Genomic DNA, 25,822 nt, shown 5'->3' on the forward strand with positions numbered 1-25,822 from the left:
AGACTTCAGCACAATGTAAACCAAGCCGTAGCTGGAAGTTGTCTGAAACAAAGACTTTCAAAAATAACTGTGCTGTCCTTGGCCACCCAAACTGCTCAGAGAAGTCTGGGCTTTTTCTGTTGTTTTTGCTTCCTGGTGCTGCATAGTTATAATTTCCAGACATTGGAGCACTGAAAGGTGAAGGTGGGCATTCAAAATAGCTCATTTCCTTGTGTCTAAAACCTTTGATACAGTTGCCCCCTGTATAAAAAGAGAGATTTATAGCTTTGAAGTGTAGCCACAAGAAGTGAATAAAACCAACAGAGTCTCTGTCAGTGAAGTGCAGAGTGGAAGCCTGAGATGTACAGAAAGCTGCTCTCTTCCACTTCATCAATTTCTAATGGGTTAATACTTCCTCTAACCTTTCTATCAAAGCATGGGGTTCTGAGTCAGATGAAGGCAGTGGAGTTCAGAAGATCTCTTTGTCTCAAGCCTGGCTGACTGCTGGTTTTTATTTACTTAACCATTCTGCTGTGTTGGGATTGCTTCCTATAAAACTGAAACCGTGGTTGATGCGGGCTAAGAATGGCAGGGTTGTTGCAATGCCTCCCCTGGAGTCTGGGTCAGCACCCTTGTGTAAGTGCACACTGACAGGTGGGAATAGGCAAGGGTGGAGGAGTTCTTGTACAAGAAGAAACATGCCAGCGCTTCATTGTGAAAACTGTGGGTGATGGCAAATGGAAAGGGAGCTTAAACCTGTGAGACTGCGCTTGAGTTCAGGTGGATGCTGGTAGCTTTAAAATGTGTATCCAATGGAAGATGTTTTATCCATGATCTGGAGTGTAATTGCAGCTGGGTTTCATCTAAGCAGCTGTAAAAAAAAGGAAGTCCAGTGGACTTAAAAGGGTGTTTCCATTTGAGTTCAGCCTGTGGTTAAGGTCTCCAAAGAGTTGATGGCTGGAGTGAGATGTTGTAGAAGTACAGCAAGGACAAAGCTTCCTAATGAGCTGGCAGATAGGAGTAGAATGAAAGAGCAGAGGCAAAAGGAAAGCTCACTTTTTCAAGGCAACTCCCTTTTTGGTGCCAAGGACTGAAATGGTTGTCAGTCCTATGTTCCCAAGGGGGAACAAGAAAAGACTGGAAAAGCAAGAATCAGTGTGGGGGTGGAGGTGGGGGGCTGGTTTGCAAAACTAAATTGAGTGTCGTTCTCCTTTTCTTCTGCCACTTACAGGAGAGGATAAAGTTGTTTTACTCACAAGGAGCAGGATGTCTTTATGCACACTTGGTGTCTGGGGAAGTGCCTTTGCTTTCCAGCTGTGCTGTGGATGGAGTGTAATCTTGGCAAGTGCAGCACAGCCATCTCCAGCACGCATGAGTGGAACTATAATTGCCAGACTAGCCCCATTCAAGACCAGCAGATATGCATCTGCTTAAGTACCTCTTAGAATTAGTCAATAATCTTGCTGATGAGATCTAAGAGCCTTACACCTGCACAGCACAGAACATGATATTGCTCTGGATGTACCAGTATGGAAAGGTCCTTAGGCATCCACATTACCTGTGAACGGGATTTAAATTAATAAAGGCCTGCACACATTTGAAAGTCTGACACATAGTTGTGGACTTGTGAGGGGGCTTAGTGCCAATGAATAATAAAACCTGATTTAAATGGAAAATATTAGAGAACCAGAAATACCAGAAGGTGAACAAGAAGTTGGTGTCCTTAATTTCACACTGTAAACACATAATGAATCCTGTAGTCTCAAGTCACAAATACCCCCAAAATGGGCAATGTCTGAGTATTGACACTCGTGTGTAGTTGTGCAGCAAGAGCTTTGACTTCATTCCAAACTGCAGACAAGAAGGCAGGATCTAGTGGTGGATCCATAGTGGGTGTCTGAGGCTTGAGAAGCCTGTTGGGAGCTGCAAATCAAAGGTCCTTAGCAGTACATTTAAAAGTATCTTAGATTAAAAACTGCCCATGTGTCATCTTAGGGCTTTAGTAGCACCTTCATTAGTCTTCAGCTCTGCCTTATGTAAAAGAAGGTTCTTTTGTAGTTGTTGGAAGAAGCAGCAGCACATCAGTACATTTTAATTCTTAGCACTCAGAGGTGCCAGTACTTCACACGCTGCTAACACATCATTGGCAGACTGCCCTTCTACCTCAAATTCTCCTGTCGCTGGATTGTGCTCCCATGTACTCACTGTTGGTTTTGAACGCAGTCTGCGGGGATATTTTGGCTGTTTCACGATAAACTTTCACTCAGCAGTCGAGTGCTGGGTAGCAGCAGGTCGTAAGGCAGTGTCAGATCGTTTAAGTCACAAGACCTGGACTACAAAGTGAAATACCACAGATATATACAATGTTCCAAGCAAATGTGAAATATTATTATTTCAAGCCATAATTTAGACAGTTGTATGGCTCTGAAAGCCAGAAGACTTTTGCTAGAACTAAATGTCAAGTGCAAACCTAAACTTTGAAATGCTCTGTAGAGAAGAAGGGGATCTGTAGCACTTATATGCAATAGTTTGATCTTCTCTTTTGAGCTCTGGTTGTCTTGGCTTTGTACTTTTAGCTGCTGTCTGAAAACAGGACTTCCATGGTATTTCTCAGCCAAAATATGGTGAGATTGTCGATGTCATCTGAATGCTGGAGTTGGTAGTTTTCAATTTAGTGTTTGCACATAAGGAAAAGGCTGCAAACCTTTTGCAGTGCATACGTTCAGTCTGTAGACATGGCTTTATTAGGCTATTGTAGTATGTTGTTTTTGTAAATGCTCCAGTTGAAAACAAAACTAGTGCCATTAATGGAGAAGCAGGGGAAAACACATTTTGTACCAGTCTGTTGGAGCTGAATTTTCTTGAGTATGTATGAATTCTTAGTGGATGCCCTTACTTCAAAAGGGATAAGTGATTTGCAGTAACTGAACAGTTCCTTTTGATTTCAAGCTTAGTTCAGTTTGATAATGCTGCATGTGTGTTTCACTTAATGGTTTGTAGCTCCAGGGCAGCCTTATCTGACTGTCTAAAACAGAAAATTAATAAAACCAACTGGCTGCCTCAGAGAGTCTTGCCTGTGATTGTGGGAGTTAATGACGAGACCTAAACAAAGTCTTAATTCTGACATCTCTTGTGCCTCGCAGACCCGGATCGCATTATCGAGAAGGCTTCCCACTCTGGCATGATCAATCCCAGCCGCCAGTGGCAGACTTTGAAACACAACGCAGGAGTTGCCCACTTTGAGTACCAAATCCGTGTGACGTGTGCAGAACACTACTATGGCTTCGGCTGCAACAAGTTCTGTCGACCGAGAGACGACTTCTTCACTCACCACACCTGTGACCAGAACGGCAACAAGACCTGCTTGGAAGGCTGGATGGGACCAGAGTGCAACAAAGGTTTGTGAGGAATGCTTCACCTGCACACCAGTGGGATGGGGAGGGATTTGAGGGCATCATATCCAGGTTGCATTCAGATTGTGCAGACAGGGGGCTAAGGAGTGATGGGACAGCATCCAGCTCATTACACAGAGAACTGGGGGCAGGAAAAGAATAGTTTCTGCTTTGTGTTGAGGTCTTGGAGAGAGTACTGGGCACTTAGCAGATGTGTTCTTTCTCTGATTATCCGCATCTTTGCCCCTGGGAAGAAAACCCAGCCCACTGACTTCAATGGGAGTTCTGCTGCTGACTTCAAAAAGGATTTCCCCTTTGGTGCAGAACTTCAAGACAAGCAGGAAGGAGAGACTTGTTTTAAAGCTGACCTGGCAAGTGTAAAGCTTTGGTGTTTGAAAAGTCCCAGGCTTGTTTGTTCCCCCTGAGATCATGTTCAACGTGTTTATTAGGGAATGGCTGCTACCTAGGTAATTGGGGAAGGAGAAAGCAGGACTTAGGAACAGACTATCAGCCTGTCTTAATGACTGAGTTTACCTGCAATTTGAATTGCTGCTCATCTTGATATCCTGTCTGTTCAAAGATGCAGCCAAAACTAAATCCAGAGTACTTAAAAGCTGCTTTGAATTAGGTGTAAAGCCAGGGAGAGTGGCCCAGATCCCCCGCAAAAGACAGAGGAAGGAAACCTGTAGGCTCCAAGTGACCTGAGGTGTCCAAGGCGAGGTGGTTTCTCCCATATAAAAACAGCTCTTTGAACAGCACTAGGAATGATTCCTCTGCAAAGTCAGGAGGAGCAGTTTTCCCAAAGAAAGGAAAAGCTGATAGATTTCCTATCCCAGGAGACACCTACTTTCTTTTTCCTTCTGGTAGACTTGATAGGAGATACTTGTTAAAACCTTGGATTCAGCAGGATTACAATGCAGGTTAGAGATTAAAACATTCCCACAAGTGTGATGGTGCCGGAAGCGGGCAGCATGCTGATACTCCTCTTTTTTTGTTGTTTTAACAGCTATTTGTCGTCAGGGATGTAGCCCCAAGCATGGTTCTTGCACAATTCCAGGAGAGTGCAGGTAAATGCTTCCTATCCCTCCTTGCTTTTCCCCCCACCCCTCCCCAACTAATTAAACAAGTGATGCTAAACACAGTAGGAGTGGGGAGGGAGGGAGTTTTGGAAGTTGTGGTTTTGAGCAAGACACATTATTCATGCTGACTTGCCCAGAATAAGGGGGGAGCAAGCTTTTAATGCACTGATAATTTTAAGAAGCTTTTGGTTTGTGAAATGGTGGCACTGAGGGAGAGGGGGGGTATGGGATAAATAGCGTGAATGCTGCCTAATGAGCACTAACTAATTGTTTCTGCGTAAATAGTGCAAATGTTTGGTGGCTATGCTTTTTCCAACAGCCTGATTAATAGGCTTTTTCAATTCCAAGCTTGAAGTACAGTGTGGCTTTTCTCTCTTCTTCTCCCTTTCAGTGTTTTCCCCCTTCTCCCCTCCCACCCCCTGGTTTCTTCCATCAGTAGGCAAAAGTCAAGCATTCTTTAGAATGGGATTAGTTGAATCTCTGGGTTCCTTTCCCATTGTGAGCCTGGCTCCGAGTGCTGAGAGGTTAATGGCTGGGATGAAATCTTGTCAGTGGGCTCTGATGAATACCGAATTTTGTTGCTGTGCTTTGAAGTCCCTTCTGCCCTGGCAAGGAGACAATGGAAAACAGATTTTATCCATAACCCAACAGTTAAATATCTGGAATGCCTTAAAATATGCAGGATGTATTCACAGCACAGGGAAGTCTTGTCCCTTACCCCTAGAGGGGTAGTGGGTATTAAATGTGGGTATTCTTTATCAACAGACAGGTTCCAAGTTGCTGCATATAACCCTTTATAATTTCTGTTTACAATTGAGTTTCTGAGGTTACAAAAACGTTGATATTGATTCTGTGTAGGAAGGGTTAAAAGTGAAGTTTGTGTGTTCCTGAATAAGACTCAGAAGTTTGAAGGAATAGAAAGTAATTTTTTTGCCTAACAAGCATATTGGTGGATTCTGTGTTGCTGGAAATCTTTGCATGAAGTGGACTTCTTGATGAACTAGAGTTCCAAAAGGAACAGAATCTGGAGGGTCTGACAGACTATTCTATAAGAATTCAGCCTAAATAGGCATAGTGGCTCGTTCATTTTCTCTGCTTCTGTAATTCATGCTTCAAAAACAAAGCAAAATTACCATGGAGCCATCTGAAAGTGAAGTGGGAAGTAGCCTCTCATCCTCACCTAGCTGTGCAAAGTGAAAGTCCAGCCAAGGGATGGACTGTTGTCACTTGTCCTGTGATTTTAATGTTTAGCAGCACTGCTATAAACTGGTTAACCCCCAGAACAACAAATCTAAATCTTTTTTTAATTAAAAAAAAAGCCTAACAAGTAGTAGGAAGTATTGGGGGGCCAGATGGTGAGAGGAGCATATCAGTCAGGGCTACCAGTGATTTGTGCTGCTGTCATCAGAATAAACATGCCTTGTAGGGGTTGCTGTCTCCTAGTCAGAACAACAGGCTTTGTTTCCAGATTTTTTTTTCCTTCCCTTTCTCTTTCTAAGTCTGTTGCCTCCCACTCACTGCCCAGACATGCACTAGTGCTCTTATTTACTTAAGGTGCAACTTTCCCACACTTGATTTGCATAGTCTTGAAACAATGCTGTCCTTCTGGTGCTTTCAGATAACTTCTGCTTGCCAAGTCAGACCACTATCTTTAAAGTGAACACAGAAACAAGATTTTATTTTCTTTTAAGTTTTGATGAGTCATATAGCCTGTATGCTACAAATGCAACAGGGTTTAAAAATAACATCCGAGCAGAAACTGCTCTGTGTTCTGGTACAACAGACAACTTGCAAACGTTCTTAAAATATCCTTTTCCCTTTCGCTGCCAGTCACTTTCTTCAATGCAGGCCAGCCAACTAAACCATTTTTACTCATGAATCACTATACAAGGAAAGTTAACTTTAAATTTCTCATGAGAAACTGCTGCATATGTGTAATAAAACATGAGTTATTACTCTGAATCTTTTTCTGGAATTGATAGCCCACTTTTTTTTTTTTTCCCTAAATGCCCATAGCCTTATCCAATTTTGCTGTTATGTTTTGAAACTGATGTTTGAAGTATTACCTTTGCCTCTAAAGCTCATGAATTTGTTTGGTTTTTTTTCTGTGTGGTGTGAGGTTTTTTTAACTATTTTGCTTTCCTTACACTTGTTCTAAAGAAAATAAAACCCACCACCACTTTGATTTGATGGAAATAAAATCCATCAAAAATTTGGATACCTGTTTTTGCAGGTGAGGTCCCTTAGGTTGGCTTGTGTGCAACCTCACAGGCAAGTTGCTTTGAATGCAATAAAAATTAAAAGGGTTTGGTCCTAAATTTTGATCTTTGTGCATTCTCATTATATGCCCTCTACAGAAGGATTTTCCAAGAGCTACTTGAGGGAGGTTGTTTTGCCTTATCTGGATTTTTTTCATGTTCTTTACACTGACTGGCTTTTTTTTTTAACACACAAACTAATAAGAATTTCCCATTGACTTTGAAAAGGCTGCTATTGTGATAGCTGCTAAGGAAAAAAAGTTAATTAGGATGCAGTTTGTCACCTGAGATTTTTAGAAGGGAAGTCAGACTTACCACTGGCTGTGTGTGATTATCCATTGGATAGATCCTTCTGGCTTTTTCCCATGAGAAGAAATTACCAGCAGAAGAATGGTGGGGGGTTTTACAAATAGAAAGCTTAGCTGACTTCTGTAGAGCTGAGGTTTGTTTTCATAATTTAGTGACAGCTTAGTGCATAATTGCTGCTGATCAATTACTCTCAGGAGTTGTTAATGAAATACAGTACCTCAAAAAAGCCCTTGCTTTTCATTTTCAGCTTGTTTCACTTGTTTCTATCTGCAGATCCACTTTAATTTGAAGCATCCTTGGTCTGTCTTGCTAGTGAGAACTAAGTGAAACCCAAAACAAGCTTTCCCTTAAGGGGGCTTAACTTTAAAAAAGCATCTTCTTTTTAAGTAGATAATTCAGGTAGCTCATTGATGGTGACAATAAAGAATTCAAATAAGTAGCAAGTTCTTCAGACATTAGTGTTTCTCAGAACTGGAAATTATTTAGTTATTCCCTGAAAAGAGGCTATTAGCATAAATCAGATTCAGAAACACACTGACAGCTGATTTTTGAACATGTGTAAAGTCCTGCCCTGCTGCTTTCTTCCATCCCTGACTGTGGCCCTGTCCATAATGGCTCTGTGTGTGTCTCTGTACTCAGAATAAGGGCAGCTTCTGATAGAGCAGGGAACTCCTCTTGTTTTGCTACTGCCCTGCCAAAGGCTCAGAGTTGGTGGTTATGGTTTTGTTTTTCTTCCTGCAAACCCAGCACGGCTAAAATGCCTGGAACCTTGTATTCATGAGGATCTCTGGATAACTATTGTTTCCACTGACTTTTTCTTCCCCCCTCAATTTATAAAGCACCCTGTCAAAGTCCAGAGATTGATTTGTAGTGCACACCCACCCTCTCTGCCACATTTATATGAGGCTCCAAAAGAGTATTATTGTGCTGAATGGACCTCATGCTGGTTTTCTCAGAACAGTTATTCTTTTGTCAGGAGGCCAGCTACAGAGACCTTGGCAAAACTACCAAAATGTTTGTTTACAAGAAACCATCAAACAATCCTTGAATAGCTTCTCCCCTCCCCTCATCCTGCCCTTCTCCCCCACTTCCCCAGCCTTTCTTCAAGCTTTGGAGTTGCTCATATCTACACACAGCAATTATGATGGGTTTGGGTTTGTTTCCCTGTTCTGATTTTTTTTTTCTGTTTAACTGAAGGTGTCAGTATGGATGGCAAGGCCAGTACTGTGATAAGTGCATTCCACACCCGGGATGTGTCCATGGCACTTGCATTGAACCATGGCAGTGCCTCTGTGAAACCAACTGGGGTGGTCAGCTCTGTGACAAAGGTATGCTAATCCCAGAGGGCCGTGTCACACTTGAATGTCAGCGCTGGCAGACTTTGCACCGAGGGAATGCACGTGGGGCCTGGCGAGCTCCTGAAACGTGCTGGGAGCGTGCTGGCCCTCAGCTGCTCAGCCTTGTCCCCACTGCTGTTCCAGCATGGTTAGCATCTGTCCTTAGCTTGTCCCTTCCTGTCCCTCTCCAGTGTGGGGATGCATTCTGTAAAGGCTCTGGGATAACGGAACAAAGCAGGTGGTGATGTTCCTGTAACTTTCTAGCCTGGCTTTAATGCTCCTCCTCTCTCGCAGATCTGAACTACTGTGGAACCCACCCACCCTGCTTGAATGGTGGTACCTGCAGCAACACTGGGCCTGACAAATACCAGTGTTCCTGCCCTGAGGGCTACTCAGGACAGAATTGTGAAATTGGTAAGTGTTAGATGCAGCTGCTAAGCTGCCACCTGACAGTTAATTCTTGCCAGCTTTTGGTGGCACTTGGTTTTGGATGCACTTTATGCATGGAGATGGAGGAAAACTCAATTTGTAGTGTACCCAGTCCGGGCTGGGTACAAAGATCCAGCCTTTCCTGAACATCAGCCTTCTGCTTACTGGGGAGGTCACTCTGAGCCACCCTGTCTGGCTGTGGCTCCAGCAGGTGCCAGTCGGTGTGCTGATGAGGTTAGCATGGAAGGAGACTTTCTGCAAGCCAGGAAATTCCTGGTTCTTGGAGGAGCACAGTACAGCAAGAGTTAGGATGGTGTGTCCAGAGCAGAAGCATGTGGAGGGAGCAGGGGTGGCTTGTGCTGGCATGGATGTAGCCTCTGCCATGTTGTCCTTCTGTCCCTGTGCAGCGGAGCACGCCTGCCTCTCCGACCCTTGTCACAACGGGGGAAGCTGCCTTGAGACATCCACGGGATTTGAATGTGTGTGCGCTCCTGGCTGGGCTGGACCAACTTGCACTGACAGTGAGTCCTTTTCAGTGTTTATTAAAAATGTGCCAGTTTCCTGGTTTTGATCAGTCTAATCCCTCATAAACTTACAGGGCAGACTACTTAACCTTTCCCAGCCTGAGCGTTGCTTCCTGGCAGCCGTTGATACCCCTGTGCTCTCTCTTCCCCTTTGCTTGTACCAAGGTTTTTGTCAGCTACCAGGGGAAAGAATAGCCAAAATCATCTTGAAAGAAGCAGGATGCTGAATTTTTGTACCATTCTGGCATGTTGTTAAAAATGCTGATTTGAGGGACTTGCTGGATCCAAATAGGACATCCACTTGCAAAAAGACCACGGGGTAAACTTTTCCCCCAGTTCTTTGAACCACCTTTTCACATTACTCCTCTCTTTAAAAGGAGGCTTTTGCTGAAATCAAAGATAACCTAGAAATTCCAAGTGGAAGTCCTGTTGTTCTTCTGTTCCTCAGGAAAAACCCCAGTAGCAGCAACCATTTATCAGACTTGTCAGTTACTGCTATTGCCAATCTGGTAGTGGAACTAAGCCTCTCCTTATTCTGCGTTACAGATATTGATGATTGTTCTCCAAACCCCTGTGGTCATGGAGGAACTTGCCAAGATCTAGTTGATGGATTTAAGTGTATTTGCCCACCTCAGTGGACTGGCAAAACATGCCAGCTAGGTAAGAACTGCTTTCTCCTCATCCAGTGTTGTTCCAGAGCTGGGAAAGATAAATACAAATGGATCATGGTCCTACATTACTCACGGTCATGTTTCTGAAGCCTGTGGTTGTATTTTAGCACATTGAAGACATTTGGTGTCTGTTTGCAGGACTGAGGTCTAGGACAGTGTCCAAGACTAGTGGGACTTCTATCACCTTGTTTCTGCATGCTGGCACTTGAAGGAAATAGTTAACCAGAGACATCCTTCAAACCAGGACTGCCCTGGAGTGGGGAGGGTGCATGTTGTGCCTCCCAATCCCACCCCCACATGTGTTTCTCCCTTTACCCTGTGAGAAAATTGCTGCATCTCTTCAACCATGTCAACTCCTCCAGACCCAAGAGTTCACAGCTGGGTTCCAAAATGGGGATGATCTCATGGAGAATGAGCTGGCTACATTCTTTACACAGCACACTCATCCCAATGACCAGGCTGCAGCATTCCTGCTTCAGAATGCTCAGCTGAGATGCGTGTGTGGGGGCAAGTTGCTCCTAATGAGTGGCTGGGTAATTGTGAAATAATTAGCGTAGACTGTATGTTCTAATTGCAAAGAAACTGAAAGAGCCTTCAGAGGCTGATGATGATTGACTTTTGTTCGTTCAAGTCACGCTAATCCCTGCTGCATGCTGCAAGTTCCTCTTAGCTCTGGAGGAACTGCTGGTTATTGCTGGGGCGTGGGCTTCTCCCTTCCCCCCTGAATGTTCCCCTTCATTTTCCAGATGCAAATGAATGTGAGGGCAAGCCCTGTGTCAATGCCAACTCCTGCAGGAACCTGATTGGCAGCTACTACTGTGACTGCATTACTGGCTGGTCTGGCCACAACTGTGATATAAGTAAGTGTCCGTACCCTTGGGTTTATTAAAGGCCAGTTCTTTGGGTATATGAGCATGTGCCACTGAGTTCTAAGCTCAATTTAAACACTGGGCAGAGCCCCAGCAGTTGATGTTTTTAGAAAGGGAGTAGTTGGTGCGGAATGAAAATATACAATTTTATCAAAGTCATTAGCCTGCACCATAGCTATATTCTGATAAAGGGACTAAAACAATGATGTGAAGTTTTACTGCTTCTCCTAGAAGAATCGCAAAAGGTTTCCCACCCATTATAATAACCTTATCTCGAGGAAGGCATGCAGGAAACTTGACAAAAGGTTTATCTAGCTGCAGTTTTAGAGAGACCTGAACTCTCTATCTAGTGTAAATATATTTTTGCCTTCTAACCGTGCTAATTTTATTGCAGATATTAACGACTGTCGTGGACAATGTCAGAATGGAGGATCCTGTCGGGTAAGCCCTTCTCGTTTAACTTAGGCTTCCCCAAGATTTCCAACAGTGACTAAAACGTTTGAGTCTAAGCACAAATAGTTTGGAAAATGGTGATAAGCTGCTACAAATGGTCAATTCTTTAAGTTGGGGGGAGGGCCTATGTCATGCTACAGCGTGTTGAGATACGTCTGTAGAACAGTAAGGGCAAAATACATAACCTCAATAAATGACTCACTTTCACTGCCAGTGTCACCAGTGAATGGGCTGGTGGCTGTGCAAACTGCCACTGGAAATGTAGGCACTTCCCTTCAACCTGTGGATTAATGTATCTTGCCTGGAAATTAAGAATGTAAGCTGGAACTGGGTCTGTGTGTGGGCTTTCCCCTTTAAATATTTTTGCCTTGTTTAGACAGAGTAAGATGATTTTTTTAATTTTTTTTTTTTACTTTTTTGATTTTTCTTCTTAATAAGAATATATCGAGGGAGGAAAAACCTTAACTCTAAACTTTCTTCTGTTCTTTCCCAGGATTTGGTTAATGGTTATCGGTGTATCTGTTCACCTGGCTATGCAGGAGATCACTGTGAGAAAGACATCAATGAATGTGCAAGTAACCCTTGCATGAATGGGGGTCATTGCCAGGATGAAATCAATGGATTCCAATGTCTGTGTCCTGCTGGTTTCTCAGGAAACCTCTGTCAGGTAAGAAGGCTGGGTGAAAGGCAGGCCCTCAGCCAGTGCCGTTTGTTCCGACGCTCCGAATCTGAGCACGGAATGCCTTGCATCCAGTGAAGCGTAGTATAAAGTTGTACTTGATATTGCTGTCAGTCTGCCAAGAAAGTGCTTGATTAATATATATTGGGTGGGGGGAAGAAACCAACAAACCCCTGACAGGCTGCAGAGGATTCTCTTTGTTAAGCAGACTGCAGGGTTTGCACGTCAGGCTTTGTGGAGCTCTAACTGTTAACTTTGGCAGTTTAATATCGAGAGTTGTCTGCCGAAATAGTGGCGAGTGGGACTAAACTGTGTGCTATGAATGATTCTTTGAGGCAGCAGATAAAAAGGTCAGATTCCACAATGTCGGCCTGTCGTGGTGAGGGAAAGCCACGATAAACCTCTTTCACTCAGCTTTCCCTCACTCCCTTCCCCCCCTTCCTATTTCCCTTCCCTCTCTGTGCACTGCTTACAGCTGGACATAGATTATTGCGAGCCAAATCCCTGCCAGAACGGCGCCCAGTGCTTCAATCTTGCCATGGACTATTTCTGTAACTGCCCTGAGGATTACGAAGGGAAGAACTGCTCCCACCTGAAGGATCACTGCCGCACGACTCCTTGTGAAGGTTTGTGTTGCCTTGCCGGTGAATGGCAATGTCTGGCAGCAATTCCTGCCCCTCCCCTCGCTGGAGCCCTAATGCAGCTCCAGCAGGGAATCACTGCAGGAACTCTGGTATAAAGAGGCTGAATTTTGCCCTCTGCCTTAGGCCCCTCTCTGTGTGAAAAGATGAGTGATACTTGAAAGTATCAGCTATTGAAAGACAACATTATGTCAATGTGGACTGAAAGCACAGGTAGCAAATAGAGTGATGCATTTATTCCAGGCCATGGATGTGTTCCATCAATCATCAGATAAGATGCTGTGATTGTTTTATGCACAGTTGGCAGAGTCCAGTGTTATTTTAAGGCAGCAAACATATTTGCAGTCATATGTTTATGGTTTCACTCGATGATCATAAAGGTCTTTTCCAACCTAAATGATTCAATGGCACGAGTGTCTTCTAAACATCCATGGCTGGAAGTGAAAATGTTGTTCTTAAGGAATCAGGTTGCATGGGTAGTTCTCATGCTGTCTCTGCTTTTCTGCAGTAATTGACAGCTGCACCGTGGCAGTGGCTTCCAACAGCACGCCCGAAGGGGTTCGCTATATCTCTTCCAATGTTTGTGGTCCTCACGGGAAGTGCAAGAGCCAAGCGGGTGGAAAATTCACCTGTGAATGCAACAAAGGATTCACTGGCACCTACTGTCATGAGAGTAAGAGCAAAAAAGAGAATGTATTTCACTGTCCCCCACTCTTACTGGGAAAGGATTCCATCCTTCCCTCCCAGACCCCTTTAAGGTTTCTTCATTTTAACTCAGTGAACCTTGGAACTGCTGTAAGTTTTCATATCCCTCTTGGGCGAGGCAGAGTGGAATTTGCTAGGCCTTGGGGAAAGTTCACAGCAGTGAACCCTCTGGCCTTCAATTGTATGTTTTTAAAAACCTTATGTATACAAGGTCTGAGGGAGTTAATAGTGGGGTTTAACGTGGATCTTAAGGACTCCAGATTTTTTTTTGTTTGTTTTTAATAATGACAGGTTCGTCACCTTGTGCAGTTTTTTACCATTTTTCATCTTGCTTATAAGCCTTCCTTTCCAAAGGGTATTATTAGAAATGGAAGTAGCACCAAACAGTCTGCAATAAGATAATGACTCCTAGTAGCTGTACTTCTAGTTTGACTTTTTTTCCCTCTTTTTTTGAATCCCCTTCTTTCTTCCCAACTGTTGCAGACATCAATGACTGTGAAAGCAACCCCTGTAAAAATGGTGGTACTTGCATCGATGGCATCAACTCCTACAAATGTATTTGTAGCGATGGATGGGAAGGAACATATTGTGAAACGAGTAAGTTATCCATCCTTCAGCACACAGAAGGAGCTCTTGGGAAAACATTGGGAAGGAATGGCTGGTACTGTCTTTAAGATGACCGTGACCTATGTCAATAAACTCTGCTTCAAAGGCCATGGAGGACCAGGTTCTCCTACCAAGTCCCAATCTTCTGTACTGGAACTAAGCCCAAGTTACAAAATTGGACTGGGATTAGAACCTGTCTCTCTCACTGTTCAGTTTCCTGTCCTATCCTCTGGATAACTTCCAGGAAGAAACCCTTTGCATTAGTAGATGCCACTTTATGGCCTGTCTGCATATCATACTTGCATTTTGTCTGTCCCAGGAGCAGAAGAGGAGTTGAGTGCTCTGCTCCCTTCCCCTGACTAACAGGGTAGTTTATGTAATAGGCCTTTTCACCGCTTTTTTACTGAAACAAGATTACAAACAAAATGAAAACAAAGTGGGGAAATGTGGTGAAACAGTCTTCATCTATGTGACAGCACTTAAAGCTTTAAAATACTAATTTAAGCATTTAATCCACAATTGAAACACAGGCCAAAATTAGGGATGGGTTATGCTTCTTTCAAGCATTGTGTTTGTCAGTTCTGTAAACACCACTGAGCCTGTTTTCTCTCCTTAATATATCCAGATATTAATGACTGCAGTAAAAACCCTTGCCACAATGGAGGAACTTGCCGAGACTTGGTCAACGACTTCTTCTGTGAATGTAAAAATGGGTGGAAAGGAAAAACTTGCCACTCCCGTAAGTTCAGCATTTCCAAAACATAACAGACATGCCCTGATAGGCTGCTTGAACTTGTTGGCCTAAGAGAGCACCAGCATTAAGGACGGTCTGGGTTTCCCGCAGGTGACAGCCAGTGCGATGAGGCGACGTGCAACAACGGGGGGACGTGCTATGATGAGGGGGACACTTTCAAGTGCATGTGTCCTGCAGGATGGGAAGGAGCCACTTGTAACATAGGTAAATACCCTGCATAATCTCCAGGAAGCAGATGCAGCGCTGCAGCTCTGACCTCAGCTGTTCCTCTTGGCTCGGATTTGACGGCTTTCTAACAACTGAGCCGCAAATGTTGTTTGTGTTACAGCGAGGAACAGCAGCTGCCTGCCAAACCCCTGTCACAACGGTGGTACCTGTGTAGTCAGCGGGGACTCCTTCACTTGTGTCTGCAAGGAGGGCTGGGAAGGACCCATGTGTACCCAGAGTAAGTCAGCTCTGCTTGAACTCTTCCAGAGTGTTGCATGATGAGAACATGAGCTCATCCTGTCACCCTAGGAGTCAAGATTGAAACCAGAAGGGAAAGCTTGTTTGATGTAGGCTTTAGCATCACCTGAATTTTTGTTTTTAATGACTTTATGTGATAGAGCCTTGACCTGGGCATGAGAAAGTTGCAAATGAGCTAAGTGGAGACAGATGTTGTCTTGTTTTCTCCTGCATTCTTTTTCTGCGAACGGCTCTGTCTGCTTCCACTTTTTTCCCCCTGCCATTAGACTCTTTACAAGGATCTCTTCCTGTATACATGTGTTCCACAATGTAGTTAACAAATTTTGTGGTACAAGCCTGGAACCAATTTAGTAGAGAATTTCAGCATATTTTTGTAGAAGTTGAGCTAAGTATAACTTGGGCATTAGGGAAAATTTGATCATTCTTTACTGCCAGTAGAGCTGTATTAGCCAAAGTCTGCATGTTTAATGCTGCATGTCTTTGCTTTGCAGACACAAATGACTGCAGTCCTCATCCTTGGTAAGTTTGCTACGTTTATCCTTTGCTTTTTTTTGTTGTTTTAGAATTCTGGGTTCCTTTTATCTGTAGCAGTTTTTAATGTCTGTGATAATGCCTCTTCTCCACAGTTACAACAGTGGCACTTGTGTGGATGGAGAGAACTGGTACCGCTGTGAGTGTGCTCCAGGCTTCGCCGGGCCCGACTGCAGGATCAGTGAGTGTTCAATGGCTCTCTGCCTCAGTTTTTGTCTCACTTAAATCTTGTTGCAAGACAATTGTCTTAATTGAATTAAGTGGTAGATCAGATGAGTGATAGATGTGTTGTGTCATCTCTGTCCGTACCTGGATCCTTAGAAAATTTGGAGGAGGCAGGAATCACACTGAAAATGAAAGAAATTTAAGGTCACTCAGCTGGAGCTGAAACTTCTTGGTTCAGCCGAGTGGGCAAAATGTCCTTTGGGACAGTCTTCCCTTGTGTTTGTGTGGCCCAGGCTTCTGCTTGAGATGAAAGTGTGCCAGCCAAAAACCTTGTCAATTAATAATCCACCTCCAAGCCCTGAGGTGATGTATGCGCTTCCCTGTAATTTAATAATAATTACAGGTAGGAGGACACTTTTTTTTAATAACAGCCATGGAATATAAGTCTCACAGCAGCAATAGAGCTGGGAAGGGTTTAACATTGACATCAGTTGAAGGAGCTAGTGGGGGACAAAACTGGAGCACATCAGAGGAGAGGAAGTGTGTCTGTGTAGGAAGGAATGTGTCCTTGCCCTGGAAAGCTCAAGTAGCCACAGGGGTCAGGTTTTGATCTTTGTTAGTGCCACGCAGCAGAAACGTCAAAGGACTTTTCTGAGGTTATATTGGTGCTGCAAGCAGGAATCTATGTCCCAGTAGACACTAGAAAACGAACATAAAGCTCCAGTAGGCATTTCTATCCTGTGTTTGCTTTTTTTCCTGACAAAACAAAAGGATACTATGGAGTAACAATTCTGTTTCCTCTCCTTCCCATCACAGATATCAACGAATGCCAGTCCTCGCCCTGTGCCTTCGGAGCCACATGCATTGATGAAATCAATGGGTACCGTTGCATTTGCCCCCCGGGTCGCAGTGGTCCAGGGTGCCAAGAAGGTATTGCAGATTCCAGAGCCGATCCTAGCAATTGTGGCAAGATCTGTATAATTGCACATTGATGGGTTTGTGGTTGTATGGGGTTGGTTTTGGGGTGTACTGTCAGTTGTTTTTTAAAGCAAGTATCTTTACTGAAGAAGTAACTTAGTGGGAAGTTTGGATGAACTCAGAAAAGGCGTTTGTTTCCTATTTTTAGCTTACAATTCTGTTCAATTTCTCTTCAGTTACAGGAAGGCCTTGCATTACCAGTGTTCGAGTAATGCCAGATGGGACTAAGTGGGATGATGACTGCAATACCTGTCAGTGTCTGAATGGAAAAGTCACCTGTTCTAAGGTACAGCTGTGCTGTGGTTTGGGTTACATAATTTTCTGCCCTCTAACCAGTGGATTCTCACCAGTATCATCCTCTCCTAGGTTTGGTGTGGCCCTCGGCCTTGTGTCTTGCATGGCAAAGGCCCCAGCGAGTGCCCCGCTGGCCACGCCTGTGTCCCTGTGCGGGACGACCACTGCTTCACCCACCCGTGTGCCGCCGTGGGGGAATGCTGGCCTTCCAACCAGCAGCCTGTGAGGACCAAATGCAACTCAGATTCCTACTACCAGGACAACTGTGCCAACATCACCTTCACCTTTAACAAAGAAATGATGGCCCCGGTAAGTAACAGCAGCTCGCTGGGCTGTGGCACACATAGACTCATTCCCAGAGCATGGAATGATGCTTTTCATAGGGAAAAGTACGGCAAACCTGGCTCTGCCTCATTTTCAAAGAAAACAAAAAGCAGTGAAGGATCCATATAGCCTTGCAGCCTAAATGCTTTTGTGACTGGAGAAGAACAAAAGCCAGGTTGGGGGGAATTCCACCTCCTTTTCCCTTGAGAACTCTAACCTCAGGGAAAAAAAAAATACCAAACAAATCTTGTATCTGTGTGTTCATGTGCATATGTATTTAAAAAAGCCAACATGTTTTTTGTATCCTCCAGGGCCTTACCACAGAGCATGTTTGCAGTGAATTGAGGAATCTGAATATTCTGAAGAATGTTTCTGTTGAATATTCCATCTATATTACCTGTGAGCCTTCCCACTTGGCAAATAATGAAATCCATGTTGCTATTGTAAGTATTCCTGGAATATTTTTAAATGTCTTAGTAGTTAATGGCTTGGATATGTGTGCAACATGTGGATTTCATAAAAATCTTAATTCCTGGCTTTGTCAGCACTTCTTGTAGTTTCCATCCTGATTCCCTTCAAGAACAGGAAAGGAATTCTGGTTACACGTGCTTACCTGAAAGCTGCCATCTGGGGGCAACTGTAATAGGGACAGTACACATTTGCTTTTGGGGGAGGTTTGGTCTTTTTAAGGATGAGAAACAAGAATTCTGAGTCATTAGTTTCTGCCCATAGCAGGCCATTTTGCTTTGTTTCTGTGTTGTTATTTATTAAAAGTAGCAAGAGCCTTCACTGCCTGTGAAGGTTTATAAATAGCAGGTTCTTCCCCAGTGCATCTGATGTGGTGCTTGGTGTTAATTGTGTGCCTCCTCCTGCAGTCTGCAGAAGACATCGGGGAAGATGAAAACCCGATCAAAGACATCACAGACAAGATCATCGACCTCGTCAGTAAGCGCGACGGGAACAACACCCTCATCGCCGCTGTCGCCGAAGTCAGGGTGCAGCGGCGCCCGGCCAAGAACAAAACAGGTGAGCTGCTCCCTGGCCCCTGCTCCTGTACCTCGCCCTGCCTGCAACACCCCTTCCAGGGGCAGAGGCTTTCCTCACTTTGGAGACTTTGAGCAAGTCCCTGTTTATCAGGAACAATGGGGAGGCTTTGAACCCAAGGTCTTTTAATTTCTAAAAGCCCTAAAAAAAACTTTCCAAAAGTTTGCTAAACCTGTGGCCTAACCTGTCAAAAAGGCTGCTACCCTTCCATGGTCCTCGTGGAGAAACACGGGAAGTAACGAGGCGTAAAAACTGAGATTTGTTTTCTCTGAGGCATCCCGAAGTGTCCCCCGTGGTTTGCAGCAGGACTAACTCCTCCTGTCTCTTCCAGATTTCCTGGTGCCCTTGCTGAGCTCGGTCCTGACAGTAGCCTGGATCTGTTGCCTGGTCACCGTGTTTTACTGGTGCATCCGAAAGCGCCGAAAGCAGAGCAGCCACACCCACACGGCCTCTGACGACAACACCACCAACAACGTAAGGGAGCAGCTGAACCAGATCAAAAACCCCATTGAGAAACACGGAGCAAATACTGTCCCCATTAAAGACTACGAAAACAAAAACTCTAAAATCGCCAAAATAAGGACACACAACTCCGAGGTGGAGGAGGACGACATGGACAAGCACCAGCAGAAGGCCCGATTTGCCAAGCAGCCAGCCTACACTTTGGTAGACAGAGATGAAAAGCCCCCCAATAGCACCCCTACAAAACACCCAAACTGGACAAATAAACAGGACAACAGAGACTTGGAAAGTGCACAAAGCCTAAATCGGATGGAGTACATCGTATAGCAGACAGTGGGGTGCTGCCATGCAGGGCCTTTGAGTATCATTATAAAGGCACTCAAGAGCTTGTAGTTCTTAAACTGTTGTGTAATATTTGAGTCTAAGGCTATTATTTACTTAGAATCCCTGTGTTAATTTAAGTTTGGACAAGCTGGCTTACACTGGCAATGATAGTTGCTGTGGTTGGCTGGAATACCAAGTGCTGCATTTCACATCTATGCAAAACTAGTCAAAAGTGCCCTCCTGTAAATTCAGCTGCAGCTGATCCATCACGGAAACGTTCCATAAGGTATTACATAGCCTTATTACTCTTCCTTAGTGTTCATTTTTTTTTTTTTTTTTTCTGCCAGATGTTCCGATTTATGCAGTTTCTTTAGAATAATACATTTTATTTATATTTATTGAATTTGAGTTTTTTGTATATTGGTTTTATGGTGACGTACAACTAGTTCTGTATTTGAAAGTGCCTTTGCAGCTCGGAACCACAGCAACTATCAGAAATAAGTTTATTATTTATTTTTTTATTGTATTTTTGTTGGGGGTGGGTGGGGGGAACTTGTCAGCAGTTGCTGGTAAATGAAGAATTTAAAGAGGAAAATGTGTCAAAAATAGAAGTTTGTATAGATATGTAAATAATTCTTTTTTTATTAATCACTGTGTATATTTGATTTATTAACTTAATAATCAAGAGCCTTAAAATATCATTCCTTTTTATTTATATGTATGTGTTTAGAGTTGAAGGTTTTTGATAGCATTGTAAGCTCGTGGCTTCTCTATTTTGAATTTTTCTTGTTACATGTTGCCTATATGCCAAAACTAAGGTGTTCTAAAATAGTTTATTTTTAATAGGATGGGCTTTCTTGCCTTGACGCTGGTTTTTGTACAATGTCAAACGTTTGAAACACCTTCCATAGTATCACTTTAAGACTATTTGTAAGTACTGACTGAGGCAGTTTAGAGAATTAGACTAGAAAATTTTTTTTGCTGCTTTAGACTTGAAAACCGAGTGACAGGCAGATAATCTGCTAAGAAGCAGTTTAAGGGAACAAAACTGAGCTATTACTTTACGTAGATGAAATGTGAGTGGTTGCATGTAATTAAAAATATCAAATTAGCGTGTGAAGTTGGAAACACAGCAATCTTATTTTGTAAATTCTAATTATTTTTTCTCACCATGAATATGTAATACTGAACCACTTGTAGATTTGACTTTTTTTGTAATCTACTGCATTTAGGGAGTATTCTAATAAGCTAGTTGTTGAATACTTGAACAGTAGAATGTCCAGTAAGATCACTGTGTAGGTTTGCCATAGATTACACTGCCCGCCTTAACAAGTGAGGAAATCAAAGTGCTATTACGATGTTTAAGATCAAAAGGCTTATAAACATAGTCATCTCAGTGGTTAACCATTGAGATCATGAAGATACCTTGTATTGTGATATTAGTGTTATATGAAAATGCATCTTTGATGTGTTGTTCCTGGCAATAAATCTTGAAAAGTAATATTTATTAAATTTTTTGTATGAAAACATAAAAGAGCGTGGAGATTATTGAGCTTGGAGGCGCTCCCGGCCAGTCAGTTGTGCAAAAGCAGGGGCAGGTGCTGCTGGAGGTTTCCAGGACCTGCCCCTGCCTTTGGTGGAGTCAGTTTTTTGTTAGATGATTACACGTTCCCCTCTGGCTCCGAATGGGACTGAGGAGGTTTGAAAGCAGCATGGCCCTTGTTCTCACTGCCTCTTGGCCAATGTCCCTCGGTGTTCTCAGAGAGGATGGTGTGGCTGCACTTGTGCAACGAGTTTACCTTGCATGGGCCAATGAGCTGCCCCCAGATAGGAACCAAATCTAAGTAGCTAGGCAAGATCCAAAGTGCTGACCTGGATGGGAAGGGATCCATAGATAATGCTGATTTCTAATGGGTAAAAAGCGCTTTGTAAAGCATAAAATAAACTCTGAAAGTATTCAACACGGCTTTGAATGCTGAACTAATGCTGCCCCTCCCATCTCTGTGCAGGGGCTGGCTGGCTCAGGGTCTGCTCTGCTTTTACCATGTTCTGATGAAGCTGCAAAATTGTTCTGCTAAGGGGCTACTGCAAAGCTGAAGGAACAATTAACTGTGTAACAAGTTCATTGAAAAACAGTTGAACCAACTTGCTGCAAGGTTAGGCCTTTGCATCTGTATTTGTTTGTAGTAAATAAACAGGTATTTTATATACAGATTGCTGCGATATGAATACACTGAACGCTAACAAAACCTGAGAGTGAGAAATAACTTTCTTCTGTAATTTTTTTACAGCTGTCAAAAAAAAAAAATTGATAAAATCTAATTAGTGTTATTTTTTATTTTAAACTCAATTTAGAAGTTTTTCCGTCGTGGCTACTCTACTTTGGCTGGGTGCTGCTTTTACTCTTCACACTCATGCACCACACCGGGCACGTACTGGAGCCTGTTTAGTTCACTGCCTCCTGAAGGGGAAGTCAACAAGATTAGCTTCAGCTGACCACTTCAGTAATTCCTCATCAAACAAATCCCATGAGTATTTATTTCCCTTTGTTCCCTGGCTTCTAAATCTGCAATAAAGTAAACACGTCATGTCCAAAAAAGCTACTTAAAGATAATAGAATCTTCCACCTGCCTCCAAAGGGCAAAGCTGGGCTGCTTTCCCATCATTTAATGTTGAATGAACCACCTTCCTGCTGTCTACTGTTCACATGGGTCTCAAATTCATGGATACACAAACCAACCACCTCTTCCAAAGGGCTCAAACATACTTGAATTTGTAGGAATTTGCAAAAGTCTGCCTTCTATTAAACAAAAAATAATAAAAATAGGGTGTTTGCTATTTCTGGGAATGTACAGTTGTCAGGCTTCTTGAAAACCTACTGAGGCCATTTCTATTTACAGACTTAATCATTTAACAATGTATACATGTATAAACAAAGCTGTTCAGGTCTCTGAAGACTCAGTGAAAGCAAAACCTGGGTTTCTCAAGCTTCAAAACATGTCAAAGCCCTGAGCCCAGGGTTCATTTATTTACTTACAGCCTTTCCTGTGCTCCATGCAGAGATTTTATTACTGCAGAGCTCCTCCATGCATACCCTGCTTTCCCCCATGGATCTTCCTCACTTTGTCACTATCTCATGGTGTTAGAAAGTTAAAGTCATATAATTTGTACAGGGGCCAGTCAGAAAATTCTATACAATTGCCATAATGGTATTTTTAATTAATCCCTCTAGCTCAAAACTTACACTGGTGACTGTAACGCAAGAACAGTCCCCCAAAGCCCACATCTACCACCAGGCTGGGGGCTGCTCTATGAAGTGGTTTCCATTGCCATGAAAATAAATAGAAACATGAAATTTAGGGCTTCTCCCTCAGAATACCAAGGCACATTTATTTTTGTGGAACTCATACTTTGACAGTTGACACTTTTACTACTCAGGGAAGATACATTCTGTTTAGTCAGCACTTCCCACTACTAGTGTAATTTTTTTCTTTGTATTCTTCATGTAAGAATTGAAAAATGTGTGCTTCCTGAGCTGCCATTTAAGCATATGAGAAAAACGAAATGAAATTAAATGAATAAAATTAAAATATAAATAAATAAAATATAAAATAATAAAAATAAAATAAAATAACTCCCCTTAGCACACTGAGTTTTGCTGTACCTACAGCTAATTGAATCTGGGTTTGAATCTGGGTTTGGTTCAGCCTGAGCTGAACACGGCCACATCAAAGCTCTGCACCTCCGCATGGAAAGGTGCATCTTACGTAGAGGTACCTGGGAAAGGTGCTGATGGTGCAGGTTACATCAGCCCTCACACCACCAGATTCATGTCACTGGGAATGGCAGCCTTGGGAACGGCTCCCTCTGCATTGCTGACAGGAGCCAAGGGCAGCTGGGACCTGAAGCCCCCCAGGCCAGGGGAACGTGAACCTGGTTGGAGTCCAAACGTGCGACTGCATCTCCAGCCATGTCCTGGTGAAACCATTTTCCCTTGCACAGACACACCTCCTGTTCTCACACCAGCTGACACCTGCACAGCAAGAGTTAATGTTATTAATCAGCTCCCTGCCAAGCTAAAATGAACAAGGTTATGCTCCCTGCTGCTCCTTGAAGACTGCCTGCTTCTGCTCCTTATCTGCCAGCCCTTGGGTGGAATCCAGCCCTGCCTCCCAGCTATCCCAGGTCCAGGGTGCTGCCCTGCCATCTGTGGAGTCACAAGGCAGAGCCTTCATGGTTTTCAGGAGTGCCTGCATAAGATGAGAAGTTCTGACAAGGGAAGTACCAAATTCAGCCTTTTCCTCCCCAGAAGATGGAAGTGATTGCGTAACCTCCCCCTCCCCTTCTAACGGAAAGAAGAATATTTGAGGATATTTAAGAATTTTTTGGCTTCCTCTTTTTTCAGCATCGACAGCAATGGCCATCATGGTTACAATTTGCCAGTGCACACTGAGTTTGCTTCCAAGGGTCAGTAATTTCTCCCAGTAGAGGGAAAACCCAGTAAAAGAGCTGTGCAAGGATTAACTCCAGTTTCTGGGGTGGAGGAGGAGGAGAGGAGTGCAGGCTCTGGATGGTTCAGCAGCTGCTTCCCTGGCACCAGGGCAGCAGCAGAGCCATGCGGGATCAGACAGCGTCAGACTGGAGTCCCAGCCCAGATCTGCCAGCGAGCGCCTTCTGTGATGTGCAAATTGTTTCAACCAGTTTCCCTACAGGGTGGAGAAATAAATCTCTATTCCTTTCATTCTAGCACTATGAGATCATATTAATATTAAAAAGGGGCATGCCCAGCTCTAGAATTAGAGCTCAAGATACTTTTCCTTAAAGATCTGATGCATAAATAAAAAAGATAATTATTATGCCAGACAGTAAGGCAGTTATGGATCTAGAGTACCAATTCCTACTGCTGTACTGAAAGATTTAACTTGGACAGAATGGGAGAAAATCACTGAAATTCTCCTTTACAAAAGGTGCACTGCCAGCTCACACAGAAACAGACTCCCAGCTCTGGAATAATTTAAGTGGACAGTAAAGAAGGTAGGACAGTTGTGGCTAATTTCCTGAACAAATTCCAGGTTACAGGTGAAATGCCTTGTGATGCTCCATCACTTCCACAACTTATAGGATTTCTCAGCATAAGACAACACCAAACAAACAAAAAGTCCCTATCTGAAAATGTCACCTTACTGCCACCATGGAAAGGACATACACTACCAGGTTCGATTTGAATTATCTGGGGGAAACAGGTGGACAAAAGGACTTGTGTGAGTTGATGAAAGAATTTGCTGCTCCCAGTTTGTTTTACCTTGGAAGCAGTGCTTCCCTCAGCGCTGCCCCAGCTGTCAGAATAAGCACTTCCAGCTCCCTCCAGGTTCAGCTGCCGTGCGCTTTGATATCCCTCTGATGAAAGGCTCCGCGCGCGGCCGTTCCCTCAGCCCACATCTTCTCCCTCACCCGGGTTACTGGAAGTGAGTTAATGTTTATTAAAGGAGAAAAAAGCACAAAGCAAAGAAGTGAGGAGTGCCTTTTATTAAAGCTAATTTCTGAGGCCAACCCACACTTCCCACTGCTGGCAAAAAGGCTCAGTTATTGCCTGTTTGCTGCAGCCTGTTTGAATACAGAGCCTTTCCCTGGGTACTGATAAAGCCAAGGAGATAACCACTCACAGCATGCAATCTGAAAGAGTCTGTACTTCACATCTTTCTTATTCCAATTGCAAACAGAAAAATATTTCCTCCACTTTTTTTTTTTTTTCTTTAGAAAGAAACCATTTTCCAATCAAAAGCCAATGAGATGATGATGTAAAATGCCAATTAAAACTCATCCAATGCAATCCACGTGCTGAGCAGCGAGAGGGAAGGAAGTCACACTGACCAAAGAAACATCTTCAGAAGCTACTTAACACTTCACTTGGTTAAAATCTTCTGGTGGAAGGGAGGTCTGAACCAGCACAAAGCTTAGTGCCCACAAGATCTTGGGATACTTAAAACCTTCCTACTGACCAACACTGGGCAAGGGAGATTTCACATGAGCTGCTTCCTCCCTATAAATGATTATGTAAAAGGCTGGTCTAGCTTTTGATATGTGTTGGACCATAAAAGTCCACCAAACAAATATTTTTAAGTGCTTTGATGTAAAGAATAATGGAAACGATCATCTGCACACATTAGAAAGTGTTTCACTAGGAAACAACTGTTTCATTATCAGCAAATAGCACAGACCAAATGAACCAGATGATTCATTAAAAATAATAACATTACTATTGTTAATAAAAGCTGGCTGGTTTAGGATAAAAAATGAACCAGAGGTATTGTTTCTGTGCTTCCATGGTAGTCTCAGAAGAGAACAGAGCCTTAAATATTTATTACTTTTACAGAAAGGTATGCTATTGCTGCTCAGACCCAATTTGGTATAGAAAGCCAAGACTTGCAAACTGCTAATTTTACTCCAGTTCAGTTTCCAGTTCCCCATTTTTTCCCCTAAACCTGATTTAGGAAATCTAATGTGGTTCTAGAGCATGTCAGACCACACCTCTGCCAGTCCTCTGGGTGCA

General features: G+C 43.4%; 2 protein-coding genes across 9 annotated transcripts in view; one reads left to right on the forward strand and one right to left on the reverse strand.

The window, feature by feature from the left end:
• The window catches only part of JAG1 (jagged canonical Notch ligand 1), a 35,827-nt gene extending 14,343 nt beyond the window's left edge, over positions 1-21,484 (forward strand). For 2 of the 3 annotated variants that reach the window (XM_023923145.2, XM_086872658.1), the window contains exons 4-26: positions 3,123-3,377; positions 4,378-4,438; positions 8,215-8,345; positions 8,649-8,768; positions 9,191-9,304; positions 9,854-9,967; positions 10,725-10,838; positions 11,242-11,288; positions 11,794-11,967; positions 12,455-12,605; positions 13,129-13,293; positions 13,809-13,922; positions 14,557-14,670; positions 14,776-14,889; positions 15,014-15,130; positions 15,642-15,669; positions 15,777-15,862; positions 16,663-16,776; positions 17,001-17,110; positions 17,191-17,427; positions 17,754-17,885; positions 18,318-18,468; positions 18,818-21,484. In XM_023923145.2, coding sequence (XP_023778913.2) covers positions 3,123-3,377; positions 4,378-4,438; positions 8,215-8,345; positions 8,649-8,768; positions 9,191-9,304; positions 9,854-9,967; positions 10,725-10,838; positions 11,242-11,288; positions 11,794-11,967; positions 12,455-12,605; positions 13,129-13,293; positions 13,809-13,922; positions 14,557-14,670; positions 14,776-14,889; positions 15,014-15,130; positions 15,642-15,669; positions 15,777-15,862; positions 16,663-16,776; positions 17,001-17,110; positions 17,191-17,427; positions 17,754-17,885; positions 18,318-18,468; positions 18,818-19,275 — 3,221 coding nt within the window. In that variant the 3' untranslated portion in view covers positions 19,276-21,484. The remainder of the gene's footprint in view (positions 1-3,122; positions 3,378-4,377; positions 4,439-8,214; positions 8,346-8,648; positions 8,769-9,190; positions 9,305-9,853; positions 9,968-10,724; positions 10,839-11,241; positions 11,289-11,793; positions 11,968-12,454; positions 12,606-13,128; positions 13,294-13,808; positions 13,923-14,556; positions 14,671-14,775; positions 14,890-15,013; positions 15,131-15,641; positions 15,670-15,776; positions 15,863-16,662; positions 16,777-17,000; positions 17,111-17,190; positions 17,428-17,753; positions 17,886-18,317; positions 18,469-18,817) is intronic. The other variant, XM_086872648.1, reaches the window with a different exon arrangement.
• Positions 12,835-25,822, reverse strand: part of SLX4IP (SLX4 interacting protein) — an 86,876-nt gene continuing 73,888 nt past the window's right edge. For 4 of the 6 annotated variants that reach the window (XR_015281812.1, XR_015281817.1, XR_015281830.1 and 1 more), the window contains 3 exons: positions 24,575-24,731; positions 23,050-23,305; positions 21,585-21,733 (listed from right to left, as the gene is read on the reverse strand). The gene's annotated coding sequence lies outside the window, so the exon portion shown is untranslated. Of the gene's footprint in view, positions 13,250-21,584; positions 21,734-23,049; positions 23,306-24,574; positions 24,732-25,822 lie in introns of those variants that run through there. The other 2 variants (XR_015281813.1, XR_015281818.1) reach the window with 1 other exon arrangement.

This window comes from Cyanistes caeruleus, chromosome 2 (assembly GCF_971803275.1).
Source record: "Cyanistes caeruleus chromosome 2, bCyaCae1.hap1.1, whole genome shotgun sequence".
NCBI classification, from domain to species: Eukaryota; Metazoa; Chordata; class Aves; order Passeriformes; family Paridae; genus Cyanistes; species Cyanistes caeruleus.